The sequence below is a fragment of the Pristiophorus japonicus genome, chromosome 20, assembly GCF_044704955.1.
Source record: "Pristiophorus japonicus isolate sPriJap1 chromosome 20, sPriJap1.hap1, whole genome shotgun sequence".
Lineage (NCBI taxonomy): Eukaryota > Metazoa > Chordata > Chondrichthyes > Pristiophoridae > Pristiophorus > Pristiophorus japonicus.
The window spans coordinates 61,111,737-61,124,968 of NC_091996.1; the positions used below are offsets into that span (position 1 = coordinate 61,111,737).

The 13,232-nt window shown below is 43.1% G+C and overlaps 1 protein-coding gene across 5 annotated transcripts in view; it reads right to left on the reverse strand.

The window, feature by feature from the left end:
* pnpla7b (patatin-like phospholipase domain containing 7b) overlaps positions 1–13,232 on the reverse strand; it is a 354,575-nt gene that overhangs the window by 323,454 nt on the left and 17,889 nt on the right. For 4 of the 5 annotated variants that reach the window (XM_070862864.1, XM_070862865.1, XM_070862861.1 and 1 more), the window contains exons 2-4: positions 12,458–12,495; positions 10,354–10,428; positions 4,572–4,659 (exon numbers count right to left, since the gene is read on the reverse strand). In XM_070862864.1, the coding sequence (XP_070718965.1) occupies positions 4,572–4,659; positions 10,354–10,428; positions 12,458–12,495 (201 nt within the window). The remainder of the gene's footprint in view (positions 1–4,571; positions 4,660–10,353; positions 10,429–12,457; positions 12,496–13,232) is intronic. The other variant, XM_070862863.1, reaches the window with a different exon arrangement.

Consider the following 13,232-nt stretch of genomic DNA (forward strand, 5'->3'; position numbering starts at 1 on the left):
AAAGGACCCGTTTATCCCGACTCTCTGCTTCCTGTCTGCCAACCCATTCTCTATCCACATCAGTACATTAACTCCAATACCATGTGCTTTAATTTTGCACACCAATCTCAAGTGGTCCTTGTCAAAAGTCTTTTGAAAGTCCAAATACACCACAGCCACTGGTTCTCCATTGTGCACTCTACCAGTTTCATCCTCAAAAAATTCCAGAAGATTTGTCAAGCAGGATTTCCCCTTCATAAATCCATGCTAACTTGGACCGATCCAGTCACTGTTTTCCAAATATGCTGCTATTTCATCTTTAATAATTGATTCCAACATTTTCCCACTACTGATGTCAGGCTAACCGGTCTATAATTACCTGTTTTCTCTCTCCCTCCTTTCTTAAAAGGTGGTGTTACATTAGCTACCTTCCAGTCCATAGGAACCGAGATATTAACCAAGATACTTGCAGAAAGCTGGCTGGTTAGAAACAGGGAATACATTTTTTTTTCTTTTAAAAAAAAAATGGACTTTTTTGCTCAAGCAAGGCAAGCTGGAAGGCTTAACTCGGGGCAAGGGGATAAAGAACCAGAATCTTTAAAGGCCAGTATGGGGGTTACTCATATATTTTTGGTTTCCTCTATTAAAATTTCACAGAAACATTTCCTTCAAAGAGATGAAATCTTAGTTCACAAAGCATTGCAACTTCTGCGAGACATGGCTGGTGGATCTCTGCATAGCTCCATGTTTAGAACAGGAGTTCTGTCATTCTAAGGGTGCAATGTTACTGCTCGGGAATTCGAGTGCCTCTTTGTCTATCTTTATGTATTCAGCTGACAATATTCATCCTGAACTGCATTCCAGAAGAGAGCCTGAAGTATGAAACTTACTAGTTGGCACATTTACTTATAGAGCTCATACTTAAAAACGGTAGATCATTCAGTCGACAACGCCTGCCCCTCCCATGTCCCTTGATGCCCTCACTTCTCAAGTATCTACCTTCCTTTTAAACACCTCTATTGACCTTGCATCTATATCCTACCGAGCCAGTGTGCCACATCAGAACTGTTTGCAGCAGTTTTGAAAGGGTTCATTTTTACCTGGTTTAGCTCAAACTCTAAGATTATGCACCCTTTTTCTGGTTTCCGTCCTTAAAAATTTCTTTCAGCATTTGAAATGCCTCAATTAGATCAACCCAATAACCTCCTCATCTTCAAGCGATGCAACCAAAATTTACCCAGTTTCTCATCATTGTTCAGTCTCTCACCCCAGGGATCTTCTTCATTGCTGGATTTTCTCCCAGGCTGGTGTATCTTTGCCAAAGTAGAGTGCTCCAAAGTGGACATAATAAGGATAATTTTACAAGTCTGTGCATATTGGAAATTCTGTCACTGCCTGTCATGTAATTAACCCAATGAACTGCAAATGGGGTTTGGTCAGCAGCATTTCCATGCTTTTATATTGAAAACCTCTTATCAAGCCCAAAATCCCATTTGACTTTTTAAATTGCTTTTTGCACCTGTGAGCTAGCTTTTAATGACTTGTGTAACTGAACCCTTAAATCTAATTTGTTCATTTTACCTCCTCCATTTACATTGGTCTGCTATTCTCACATGCACATACTTTGGGGCATTACATTGCAGCTGTCAGTATTCTATCACTTGCTTAATCTATATTCTTTCGTATTTTTAAAATGTCTTCAGAATTTACTGTACCTCCTAGCTGAACACTATCTGTAAATTTAGATATACCCTCCATTTATTTTTAAACACGAGCGGCTAAGAGCCAGAGACAGCAAATGATAAGAGAATGAGAGAAACTTAAAAGCTAGTGCCGTGGCACAGAACCCTGGAAGACACCACTTGTTCCTGCCTACTAGCCTAAGGTTGTCCCTCTTAATCCCAACTGATTCCTAATCAGTTTTCTCTCCATGCCACAAGGTTTCCTCCAATTTCATGTGCCTCAATTCCAGTTAGCAATCTCTTGCATGGAACATTAGCAAACACCTTCTGAAAATCCACATATATGACTTCTCTATCCACCACCTCAATGACTAATTAAAACATTCTTTTGACACAGTCAGGTATAACAAACTATGACAACGCACCCTGATCAAATTTACTCATTCACTGTCCTTGATTACCCCTCTATGGTCTCGTCCTTCCCTATCTCTAACACCCTCCAGCCCTACAACTTTCCGAGATCTCTGTGCTCCTCTAACCCTTGCCTGTAGTGCATCCCCCACTTTCTTCATCCCAACACTGGCAGCCAGGCCTCAGCTGCCTAAGCACGAAGCTCTGGAATTCCCTCGCTAAACATCTATGCCTCTCCATCTCTCTCTCCTCCTTTAAAATGCTCCTTAAAACCTACCACCTTGACCACCTGTCCTAATATCTCTATGTGGCTCAGTGTTAAATTGTGTCTGATAACGCTCCTATGAAGCACCGTGGAACATTGTTCTATGTTAAAAGCACTATATAAATACAAGTTGTCGTTGATTATGGATTCCAACAATTTTCCCACTGTTAAACTCGCTGGTCTGCAGTCACTTGGTTTGTATCTTCCTCCTTTTTTTGAATTAGATTTTAATGTTTGTTACCTTCCTAGGATCCCATTGCCAAATCCAGTAAGCTTTGAAAGATTATAGCTAATAAATCCCCAATGTACTTACCTATTTCTTTTAATACCCTGGAATAGAAACTGTCTAGATCTGGAAACTTGTCTTCAATCCCAGACAGCATCCCCAAACAGTTCATTCATTGTTTCATTCATTCATCTGTTTCCCTCCACAGATGTTGCCTGTTGCTGAGATTTCTAGCATTTTCTGTTTTTAGTTCATTCATTACACTTTTTCTGTTTGTACTAATGCCTGCAAGTCCCTGCCCCCTCACTAATCTCTAGTCTTCTGTGTATCTCTGGAACCGTACCTCTTCCTCTAATGGTGAAACCCTAAGCAAAATATTTATTAACAATTTCACCATGTCTCATATCTAAATCAGTTCCTAATGTCCACCGCCTCCTTTCCCACTCCTTTTTTTGAACTGCAGTCCCCACAACTTAAAATGGGCAGTCATTTACATCGGCCAAAAGGCGATAACCATTTGCATTAATGTCAAATTGAAAGTGGCCGGTTACAGCTTAAGTGCTCTGTTTATTTTGGGCAGAATTAGCGGTGCGTACTCACTAGGTTGCATTTCATTAAGGGGAACTGAATGCAGAAGCAGCATAAGTAGTAATAAGTAAATAACACCTTGTTAATATTCGATTACCTTTTGTGTACTTAAACCCTTCTAATCCCCTCGAATTATATGAAGCACTGACTGCGGTTTAAATAAAGCTGCAGGTCAGAGTGGAGCTGGAAACAATGGGGCAAAAGGTCACTACACAGAAGCAATATTCTTGTACACAGTCACGTACGATAATAGCATTACCACATTGTACTGGCCATCATGTATAGTGGGCAAATCACATTCGCACAAACACGCCCACTATAAGCAATGGGAACTGCACTTCGAAAGACCTTTGATACGAAGTTTTTTTCCATATTTATTCTTTGGGCTCATTGTTATCTTAATCTCAGTTTGTTGTTTACCATAACCCTCCCCATCTTCATTTTTGCCCTTTTCTTCACCCTCACATAAACCTTCTCCTTTAGTTTAATACTGGTTTTAGCTGTTCTCATTATCCATGGTTCATGGTTGTGACATACCAGAATTAACCCTTTTGGAGTGGGGAGTTATACACTTGTTTCATAATCTAATTACTATTTTGGAGAGCTTCCACAGTTGGCCCATAGATTTACCAAGTAATAATTTCTCCCGAACTATTCAAGCTAATTCACTTCTGATCCTCAAAAGTTAATCTTATTTAAATCCAAAATCCTTGAGTCAGTCCTCCAATGATGATTATATTCAACATGGATAATCTATCCTACTTAATGTTCTGCCTGCAGGCACGTGACTATTGGGGACTCACCTTACCAGCACATTGACCTATTAGTTCCAAATAATTGTAGATATTCTTAGGGCCCAAAATAGCCCTGCTAAAGAGCCAGCATTAAACAGGCAGAACCAAAATTACTGCAAGGCAGCGAGGTGATGAGGGAGGAAAGGAACTGGCTCTTCACCAATGGCTTTTCTCTTCTTTAGCCAGTCAGGCTATAAGGGGTCAGAACCTGTTGATATTAATATCTGAGCACACTTGGGGCTACTCATAATTTACTACAAGGAAGAAACAACAATGGTGGGCTTTCTCACTGGTCTTTATTAGCCTGCGTGATAGTGCATTTCCTGTTCATAGCTCAAGTACGCTCCCAACCCCTAACAAGTCGGGGGGCAGCATGTGTATCGTCTAACTACTGCTGCTCTGTCACATGATGGTAGATGGTACATCTGCCTGCAAATACAATGCATTGTTCCACAATCGTGTCCTGTAAGGAAAAAAATTAGTAAAAGTTTACTGACTTTAAAAGAAATCTTGTGTTGATACGGGGGGGATTTTACTTTTGAAGCGTGGTTAGAAGGGGAGTGGGTGTCACAGTATGTTAGTACATCAAATTATTCAGTTAGCTCACTAGTCTCGAATATACTTACTCGACTGTTTCACTCTTCTGTAGATGAAAAACACAATGATTGCTACGATAAGAATGGCAGCAAGAGCTCCAATCATCATTCCTGTCAGCTGGAGAAACAAAGGAAGACATTTCAAATGGAATACTAAAAAGTACATTTTGTCGCCACATTTACATTAACAACTATATTTTTCCACTACACCATTACTTGATTTTGCTCATTGGTCGTCATCTCCCTCTCACCTGGCCAACTTTCCCCCCACTTCATGACAGAATATGAAAGCTCATTCCACAATCTCACACTCTCAGGGCTATGACCTTGTAGTTCTACCTCTGATCCATGCTCACTTTGAGTGCAGTGTTCCACCTGGGAGTGCGGGATCATGGAGTAAGCCCTCTGGCCCCGTGAATACTGTCTACCATCCAATACCTCGTTCAAGTGACAGCTGTCCACACCAGCCTAGAAAATGGGTTTTGGCAATCTATTCGACCATGTGGGGATAACCCAGTCTCGTTTTCCCCAGTGCTCACACTGCAGTCACTGCATAGTAATCAGGAACACGGAGGTCAATTGTAGCACTCTAACTGCGGCCCTAGTTGAGATTAGCTAATACAGCATAAACTGGAGATTAAGACCAAAACCTTCTAGCCTGTATGACTTGAATCCCTCACTGCCCAAGTATCTATCTCCCTTTTAAACACCTCTATTGACCACACCTTACCCCACTGGGCCAAGAGAGCTTCAAAAGTTTTGTTTTAAAAAAACATCTTTCAATTTTACTAATATGGAGCACATAGTCAACTCAAATTATGGAATTTTACAATACAGGAAGAACGTGTGCTGGCTTTTTGAAAGAACTGTCCAAATAGTCCCAATCCCATGCTCTATTCCCATAGCCCTGCAAATTTTTCCTTTTGAAGTATATATCCAATTCCCTTTTAAAAGTTACTACTGAATCTGCTTCCACCACCCTTTCAGGCAGTGCTTTCCAGATGACCTTCCTGCCAGTTTCTCCTTATTTACACTGTCAAAACTCTTCAGAATATTGAACGCCTCTATTAAATCTCTCCTTAACCTCCTCGGATTTTAAGAGAACAATCTCAGCTTCACCAGTCTTCCATGTAACTGAAGTCCCTCATCCCCGATACCATCCTAGTAAATCTCCTCTGCACCCTCTCCAAGGCCTTGACATTCCTAAAGTATGGGCACAGTACTTCACCTGAGGTCTAAACAGTAACTTATAAAGGGTAACTTCCTTGTTTTTATACTCTAGGGGTGGAAATTCGGTACTGTCCATTTTGAGGCGTTAATCCAGGCGGAGCAGTAATTATAGCGCCTTGAAAAAGTTTGCACCTCCCACCGATAATCGGACCAAGAGCTGAAGGGGGCGCTAAATCTGTTGTTACACTCCTGACCTGGGGGGGTTGGGGACACACTAGCAAAAATGTTGGTGCTAAATTCTGTCGAACCACTGCGCATGCTCCGAAGTCCAATTTACATCCCGGGAAAAGCCGAGGCTTAAACATAGAAAATAGGTACAGGAGTAGGCCATTCGGCCCTTCGAGCCTGCACCACCATTCAATAAGATCATGGCTGATCATTCACCTCAGTACCCCTTTCCTGCTTTCTCTCCTTACCCCTTGATCCCCTTAGCCGTAAGGGCCATATCTAACTCCCTCTTGAATACATCCAATAAACTGGCATCAACAACTTTCTGCGGTAGGGAATTCCACAGGTTAACTCTCTGAGTGAAGAAGTTTCTCCTCATCTCAGTCCTAAATGGCCTACCCCTTATCCCAAAACTGTGTCCACTGGTTCTACTTCCCCATCATCAGGAACATTCTTCCCACATCTAACCTGTCCAGTCCGGTCAGAACCTTACAAGTTTCTATGAGATCCCCCTCTCATCCTTCTAAACTCCAGTGTATAAAGGCCCAGTCGATCCAGTCTCTCCTCATAGGTCAGTCCCACCATCCCAGGAATCAGTCTGGTGAACCTTCGCTGCACTCCCTCAATAGCAAGAATGTTCTTCCTCAGATTAGGAGACCAAAACTGAACACAATATTCCAGGTGAGGCCTCACCAAGGCCCTGTACAACTGCAGTAAGACCTTCCTGCTCCTATACTCAAATCCCCTAACTATGAAGGCCAACATACTATTTGCCTTCTTCACCGCCTGCTGTATCTGCATGCCAACTTTCAATGACTGATGAACCATGACACACAGGTCTCGTTACACCTCCCCCTTTCCTAATCTGCCACCATTCAGATAATATTCTGCCTTCGTGTTTTTGCCCCCAAAGTGGATAACCACATTATACTGCCATGCATTAGCCCACTCACCTAACCTGTCCAAGTCACCCTGCAGCCTCTTAGCATCCTCCTCACAGCTCACACCGCCACCCAGTTTAGTGTCATCTGCAACCTTGGAGATATTACACTCAATTTCTTCATCTAAATCATTAATGTATATTGTAAAGAGCTGGGGTCCCAGCACTGAGCCCTGCGGCACTCCACTAGTCACTGCCTGCCATTCTGAAAAGGACCCGTTTATCCCGGCTCTCTGCTTCCTGTCTGCCAACCAATTCTCTATCCACGTCAGTACATTACCCCCAATACCATGTGCTTTGATTTTGCAATCTCTTGTGCGGGACCTTGTCAAAAGCCTTTGGAGGCTTTGAGGGTGTCCTTGAAATTGTTTCCTCTGCCCACCTAGGATGCTTGCCGTGTAAGAGTTCAGAGTAGAGCGCTTGCTTTGGGAGTCTTGTGTCGGGCATGCGGACAATGTGGCCCGCCCAACGGAGCTGGTCGAGTGTGGTCAGTGATTCGATGCTGGGGATATTGGCCCGATTGAAAGTGGAGGAAGAGCATCCGGGAGGACGCTGAGCACCTCGAGTCTCGTCATCGAGAGCATGCAGAAAACAAGCGCAGACAGCGGAAGGAGCATGCGGCAAACCAAACTCCCCACCCACCCTTTCCTTCAACCACTGTCTGTCTCACCTGTGACAGAGACTGTAATTCCCATATTGGACTGTACAGCCACCTGAGAACTCACTTTTAGAGTGGAAGCAAGTCTTCCTTGATTTCGAGACATTAACCTTGCAATGCGTTCATGTCTTACATAATGTAAAGGCTTTACACTGCCCTGCCTTTCTCTGTGTGTACCAGGCCATGCTCCTCGTTGCTGGAGACATCCTAAAAGCTCCATCGCCTCACCAGACAGGCCCTGCCCATCCAAGCGTCTCTCACCTACTAGCTCCCAACCCAAGCAGAGGACACCTACCAACTCTAGCGCTGAACATTTCGCCCCAGTAGCGCCCCAGGTCCCGCCTCCAAAGGAAGTGGAGCACCGGAGATTGCACTCTGTTTCATTTGAGGGGTGGTAAGCCTAATTCAGCAGCGGCGGTGGAACTTCCACACCAGGCGCTAAAAGCCACGGCCCCGGAAGGTTACCGCCCCAAATCGGGGCACGGGGCAAATTTGCCCCCCCTAATGTTCCAACACTCTCATAACTCTATTGTTCAGTGAGTCCACATATTTCTATATGCTGTACTTATCTAACCTCAACGTGATTTTTCTATTTATGAGGTACAGCTCAATTGTAAGGAGTAAACCCTGGATTGAATCTGGTGTCAAATACCGTGTGGGTGTCCAAGGGCTCTGCGCTAGCTGGCAGCGTCACATTCCAGGCTTAGTGCTCGTAGGGATGTGGCTCACTTACTTAATGAGATGCTGCTGTCATCCCCCCCCACTCCCTCCCATCTGCTTCATAAAGTACTGCTGTTTCTTCCACCTTCGAGCAGGAACACATGTATATTTTAGGGAATGCTATTAGGAAACAGCGTTACCCCGAGCCTCCTTTGTGCTATGAAACTGATCCAACCGTGTCGTTTCTATTTTTAAATCTACAGATAAGGCTCAGGTGACCCAAATTTCCCAACGGCATTTGCCGAGTTGTCTCACAGCGAAAGCGGCACTAACTTGTTGCGGCATTTGGACTGGACTAAGTGGGAAAGAAAATAACTCAAAGACAACTGGGGAGAGGAGGAAGGAGGCCAGGAAGAGAGGCAAGGAGCAGGTGGCACAGGAAAATTAGTTGAAATAATTGTGAAAAAAGGAATACATTTAATTTCACTTTAATCTAAAACACTCTCTCTTATTAATGTGCCACCTGGTGGTTTAAATACTAAACTGCTCAGCCATTGGCACCAGCTTCAAATCCAGTACCTGCAAATAGTGGACAGGCACATTGTAATGGAAAACAATTACAGATACTCCATTCAAGCTCAGACATGGAATCATCATATGTCCCAAATGACACTGTAACCAGAAGCCCGGGCTCTACTTCAGGTTGAATAATCAAGAGTAAGCAATCATTATTTCAGGCAGGTAGGGCATGCAAATCTTTGGGTACTTGCATGAAGGGCATGGAGCCAACCACGTTACATAGAAAAGACAGCACAGATTGGAGGGAGGCTGCTGTATTCCTGGAGTTCCTATAAATATTACCCAGAATCCTACCTGCCTCTTCACTCCTCTCCTTCGGGATCCCAGAGTGGATACTTTGAGGATGTTTTTCCACCTCCCACTCATTTTAATGCTGATTGACTGCTAGGTGGAAAATGTAGTCCTGGTTTAAAAATACAATTCAGCAGTTTGTAATTTCGCTAACCTTACTGGAGGTGATATTTTCTGGTTTCTGAATGCAGCTGAATTTTTTTTTTTAAAAAAGAATAAGTAGTCAAAAATATTCTTCCCTTGAATAGATCACATTCTAGTTCCACCTGGTCAGTGGCAGCCCAATATCACTGCCTGCATCACTCTAGCATGTGAGAGAAGGTTTACTCCGTTATAGGGACGCCAGAAAGATGGCATCTTCAGAACAAAATCAGAGTGGTTCACACAGACTAGCCCGGAGCCCAGACTATCTCACCCACCTGATTGAATGATAAAGCCTTGCGGCAAGGTGCTCAAATGAGTGGTTTTGATAGAGTAGATAGAAATTTCCACTGGCAGGAGGGTCAGTCACAATCACCCATCAACCCTGTGCTCACTGACCTACATGGACTCCCGGTTAAGCAACGCCTCGATTTCAAAATTCTCATCCTAGTTTACAAATGCCTCCATATCTCTGTAATCTCTTTCAGCCTCACAACCCCACGAGATGTCTGCGCTACTCAAATTCTGCCCTCGAATATCCTTGATTATAACTGCTGTTGGTGGCCGTGTCTTCAACTGCTTGGGCCCTAAACTATGGAACACTCTCTCTTTACCTCTCTTTCCTCCTTTAAGTCTTTAACCAAGCTTTTGGTCATCTGCAGTAGTTTCTTCTTCTGTGGCTCGATGTCAAATTTATCTGTTTTGCCTTATATCACTGCTGTGAAGCGCTTTGGGACATTTTACAACATTAAAGGTGCTATATAAACAAAAGTTGTTGTTGTAACGAGGGGTCACAGATTTAAAATAATTGGCAAAAAAGCCATTGGGCAGATGAGGAAAAATAAATTTGCACAACGAACTGTTATGATCTGGAATGCACTGCCTGAAAGGAGGGTGGAAGCAGATTCAAATGGTAACTTTCAAAAGAGAATCGGATAAATACCTGTAAAGGAAATTATTTCTGGGCTATGGAGAAAGAGCAAGGGAGTGGGACTAATTGGACAGCTCTTTCAAATAGGCACGATGGGCCGAATGGCCTCCTTCTGTGTTGTAAGATTCTATAAGAAATACAAGGGAACAAACAAAACGAGGTATGCAAAATCCATTCTTTCCCTCCCGCAAGTCAGGCGGCCGCATTTACATACCATTGTGGTCTGAATTTTGTCCTCCACAAACTGTTGCAGTACGACAGGAAGATCCCCACTGATTGGCAGCCCAACCTGTGACACACAATGCAAAAAAATACTTACTCAAATAAAAAAATTAACAAGTGTTTTACTTATTTCAATTCTTGCAATAATTGAGCAGGAAGGCACCATAGATTCTGACCCGTAGAGATTTTCACTGAACTCAAATAACTGTTTTGCAGTTTCTTTGTTTACAGGTTCCTCTGCTGAGCCCTGATAACATTGATTTAAGGTAGCTGGAAAGGAACAGATGTACTGGGGTGACATCAAAGAGCTTGCATTTATATAGTATCTTTTACATCCTCAGAACATCCCAAAGTGCTTCACAGTCAAATTAAATACCTTTAAAAATGTAGTCACTGTTGTTATTTAGGTAAATACAGCACCCAATTTATGCGCAGCAAGATCTCACAAACAGCAATCATAGAAATGGCCATTTATCTATTTTAGTAGTGTAGGTTGAATGATAAATGTTATTCACTCTCCTGCTCTTATTCAAGTAGTGTCACAGAATCTTTTATGCCACCTGAATAGGCCAAGACTTCAGTGCCATACTAAAGGATTGCTGCATTGTCAGAGCTTTAACATCTCATCCGACAATGCAGCAATCGTTCAGTACCGTACTGAAGTGTCAGCCTACATTGTGTCCTGAAGTGGGGTTGAACCCAGGACCTTCTGATCCAGAGGCAAGAGTGTTACTACTGAGTCAAGCTGGCAACAACAATCAGGCAGCAATATCTCTTTCAATAGGACTTTTCCTCAGAAATTCTGTCACCTTGGCCGAGTTGGTGGCACTCTTGCCTCTGGATTAGAAACCTTTGGGTTCGAGTCCCAACCCAGATTTGAGTGCTTAACCTAGGATGACACTGTAGTGCAGTGCTAAGGGACTGCTTCATTCTCAGAAGCGCCCTCCTTAAGACTAGACTTCCTACCAGGATCTAGAGCAAAACTTTCGACTGTGGCTGGAGCGTAAATCGGGCGGTAGAGGACCAGCTGCCCGTTCTACATCCCGCCCGATTTTCCTTTCTATTGACTTTAATGGTAAAGAAAATTAGGCGGGGTGTACAACGAACAGCCGAACCATTGCCTCCTTTTTCACGCCACCACTGAAGTGGAAAGCTTCGCCCCCTGCGTGCCCCCCACACTAATTTGCTCGCTACTTTTCCCTTCTGCTTTGTTTCAAGTTCTCAGGCATTTGTTCTATTTTTGGAAAAATTGTTAATATGAAAGTTAACCATTTGTGGGAATTCTTAAGCCATTGAATGAACAGTTCACAGAGAACATTCAGGCTACTAGTTCAACTGAAAACAACACCTTCCTGCCTTTTCATCGTCCCGGTACGAGTCAATAGGAGCATGTGCAGTGAAGTTCTAAACTACATTCTCCAGTCAGCCCGCCTGACCATTTTTGAGGATGGCCGGGGGAGAAGTTACTCAGTAACTTGTCTCAAAACTCAGATCAGTAACCTAACTCGAAGCCTGAAATACTGCTGCTAGGCCAGCAATTTCTCCCACCCCTAACCTTGTCTCTTAGCTATATGCGGAAGGATATCTACACCATTCATAACAACTCTTAAAAACGTGGAACTGCAGATTTAGAAAGTTAGAAATGAACAGTTTCTACACAAGCAGAATAAGTCACATATTCTGTAGAAAACCCCAACAATGGGCAATCTGATACACCAACTCCCTTAAAAACGAACGATGGAGTTGCACTGCCATGGCGTCTCCTAATTTTAGAACATCTCTTTACACACTCCTATTGAGCACAAGGCCGCCACTAGATACATTCTGGTTGGGTTGACACCACTATAATAGGCTCGAACTCTGTAGCAGATGCAACACCCTACAAAGTTCTCATTTCACAATACATGCCTGGCTCCATTTGGATGGCAAACTTATGTGCAAAGTTATTGTACTGAGCAGGAGCCAGCCATACTGATATCATTCTACCCCCAGGATGCACAACAACAAATGGTAGCATGCACCGAGTGATGGAAAGATACCATGAGCGCTGCAGTTACAATGCACGTTGATGAAGTGTAGAGAAACAGATGAATTACCTCAGAGGTTACACAGCCATCCGGCTCCTTCAACACATCTGGACCAAAGAAACAAAGCAAAAATGAGTAATTGGTTCTGAACAAAATGAAGTTACATGGCACTGACAGTAAACAAAAACATGGCACAGTACAAACTCTGAATCATCTGCATGAAGAAATATTTACACCTCTCCTTTATCAGGTATTCTATCAAAGATTTACTTGTGAATATTTATAAGACTCAGTGTTGTTCATGCAATGTACATATGTACATCCCCAACTATGGCAGGAATTTATTCAGTTCTCCTTTACAACATTTCATACCAGTTATAGTTTATCTTCCCATTTTCTCCCCTCAAGAAAAGTAACTCATATCAGGGATAAGGTTCCTTGAGCACTCCTCTGGTAACTTCACGTGCAGGCCTGGACAGTGAGCAGGGGCAGGCTACTTGTCCGTTAGGAATATCTCAGCCAAGCCTGTCCACATGCAATGCGTTTCTAGCAGGCCTCACTAGATACCCTGAATAGAGGTCGGTTTTATGACCCCAACACTTGCCATGGCTGAAACTAGCTAACTGACCACACTGGGGATCAAACCTAGACTATCCTTCTGGCTCAGTGTGACACCAGAAGCTCATGGAGCCATCAGAGAATCCCACAATCTTGTATATAAAATGTAAATCCCACGTTGATTCACATGAACTGTCTTTTAAAGTTGAAGCTCATTTTCATAAATTGACTAGAACATGCACTCCATAGCTCCAGTTAAAATTATTTAATCTTTCGTACCACATCC